The sequence below is a fragment of the Solanum tuberosum genome, unplaced genomic scaffold (genome assembly GCF_000226075.1).
Source record: "Solanum tuberosum cultivar DM 1-3 516 R44 unplaced genomic scaffold, SolTub_3.0 scf00083, whole genome shotgun sequence".
In the NCBI taxonomy this organism is placed as follows: Eukaryota; Viridiplantae; Streptophyta; class Magnoliopsida; order Solanales; family Solanaceae; genus Solanum; species Solanum tuberosum.
The window spans coordinates 917482-918934 of NW_006239015.1; the positions used below are offsets into that span (position 1 = coordinate 917482).

The window sequence follows — 1453 nt, forward strand, 5'->3', positions numbered from 1 at the left end:
TTAAAGAAAAATGAAACATTCCAATGACACAAGTGGATTTTCAAGTGATTCATTTCCATTTGTCGGTGGCCAATTAGTTTCTCCATTTCCATCTCTCTCATCCATTTTCCGGATCCGATCACCCAATTCGGATCTCACCCTTCCCGGCGACTTACCCGTTTTCCTCACCGACGGACTCCTCCCTAAACCCGACCCGTATCCTCCATTCTCCGTCCTCATCGCCGGTGACCTCGATCTCCTACCGGAGCATTCCCCATTATCCTTCCTCTGTACCCGAGATTCTCTTCCGGATCCGGATCTCACCCGACCCGGAGACGGATCGGATCTTCTCGCTGGCGAGTTTCCAACACTTCTCTGAAAGGAACCGTTCCGGTACTTCGCCGGTGACCGCTGCCGGACTTCGTTAGCGTCATCTTCAGCTGCATATCGCTTCTCTGTTACTGTTGCCGCCTCACTGAGAGTGCTGCTGCAGATCTCGGATACTTCTTCGGAAACATCATCAGGGTGGTTGAAATTAGGGGTAATGGGTTTCTTCATAATGTGATTTTTATGGTACATTTCTTCCATCGAATTGGAAAATTTCGAGATGGGTGAGGATTTTTTGGGACTATTTTCATTAGCGTAGAGTTTTGAATTTGGAAAAGTGGGAATTTCAGAGAGCACTTCTTTCACTGTTTCTTCCTCACTCTGTTGTGAAGAAGAATTTGATAGAGTTGGAGGTAGTAGTTTGCTGCTACCACTGCTAACACAACAACCCATTTTCGGTAGCTAAAAAGAAAAAACCCTCTAATGGAGTTAACAGCTACTTCATTGTATGACGGTGGTTATGCGGCGGCGATGTGGTGGAAGACGGTGGTGATAATTTGGAGGGAAGAATGTGATTGGGATTTTGGAAATGGAGAAAGACTATAAAGAGAAGTGAGTCAATATTGAAGTGAGAATATTCATGTGAAGGAAGAAATGGTTTCCTTTAATATAGCAAAGGGGTGGCCCCAAAAAACTGAATTAAAACTTTGGTCTAAAAAATTTAATACTCCTACCTTTTGTTAATGATTAAAAAAAAGCTTAATGACTAGGATTCATATGTGATTATTAATTCATGATTTTGTTCCCCCAACGTCTACTTTTTAAGTTTTAGGTAGTATAATAACATACAAAATATATTAGAATCTTAAATTCTAAAAGGTTATCAAATAATGAAAAATATTATTAATAGCTTAAGTTAGTTGACTTTATTAAATGTCGAATCCTTTTCAATAAATTTTTTGACTCTGTCACCGGTCATTATTAAGGGTGTGCAAAAATCAAATTGATCGATAAATCAAACTGAAAAAATGTTATTGATGTATTGTTATTAGGTTAACAGTTTTTTTAAAAAAATTATTAGATTATCGATTTGGTATTTGTTTTTAATATTTAATATTGGGTAAACCGATAACCTATTAAGACTAAT

General features: G+C 38.5%; 1 protein-coding gene across 1 annotated transcript; it reads right to left on the reverse strand.

The window, feature by feature from the left end:
- On the reverse strand, positions 1 to 759 carry LOC107060590 (uncharacterized). The gene has a single exon (XM_015308630.1). It carries the CDS (start codon positions 757 to 759, stop codon positions 1 to 3), a length of 759 nt encoding a protein of 252 aa, XP_015164116.1.
- Between the last annotated feature and the right edge of the window lie 694 nt (positions 760 to 1453).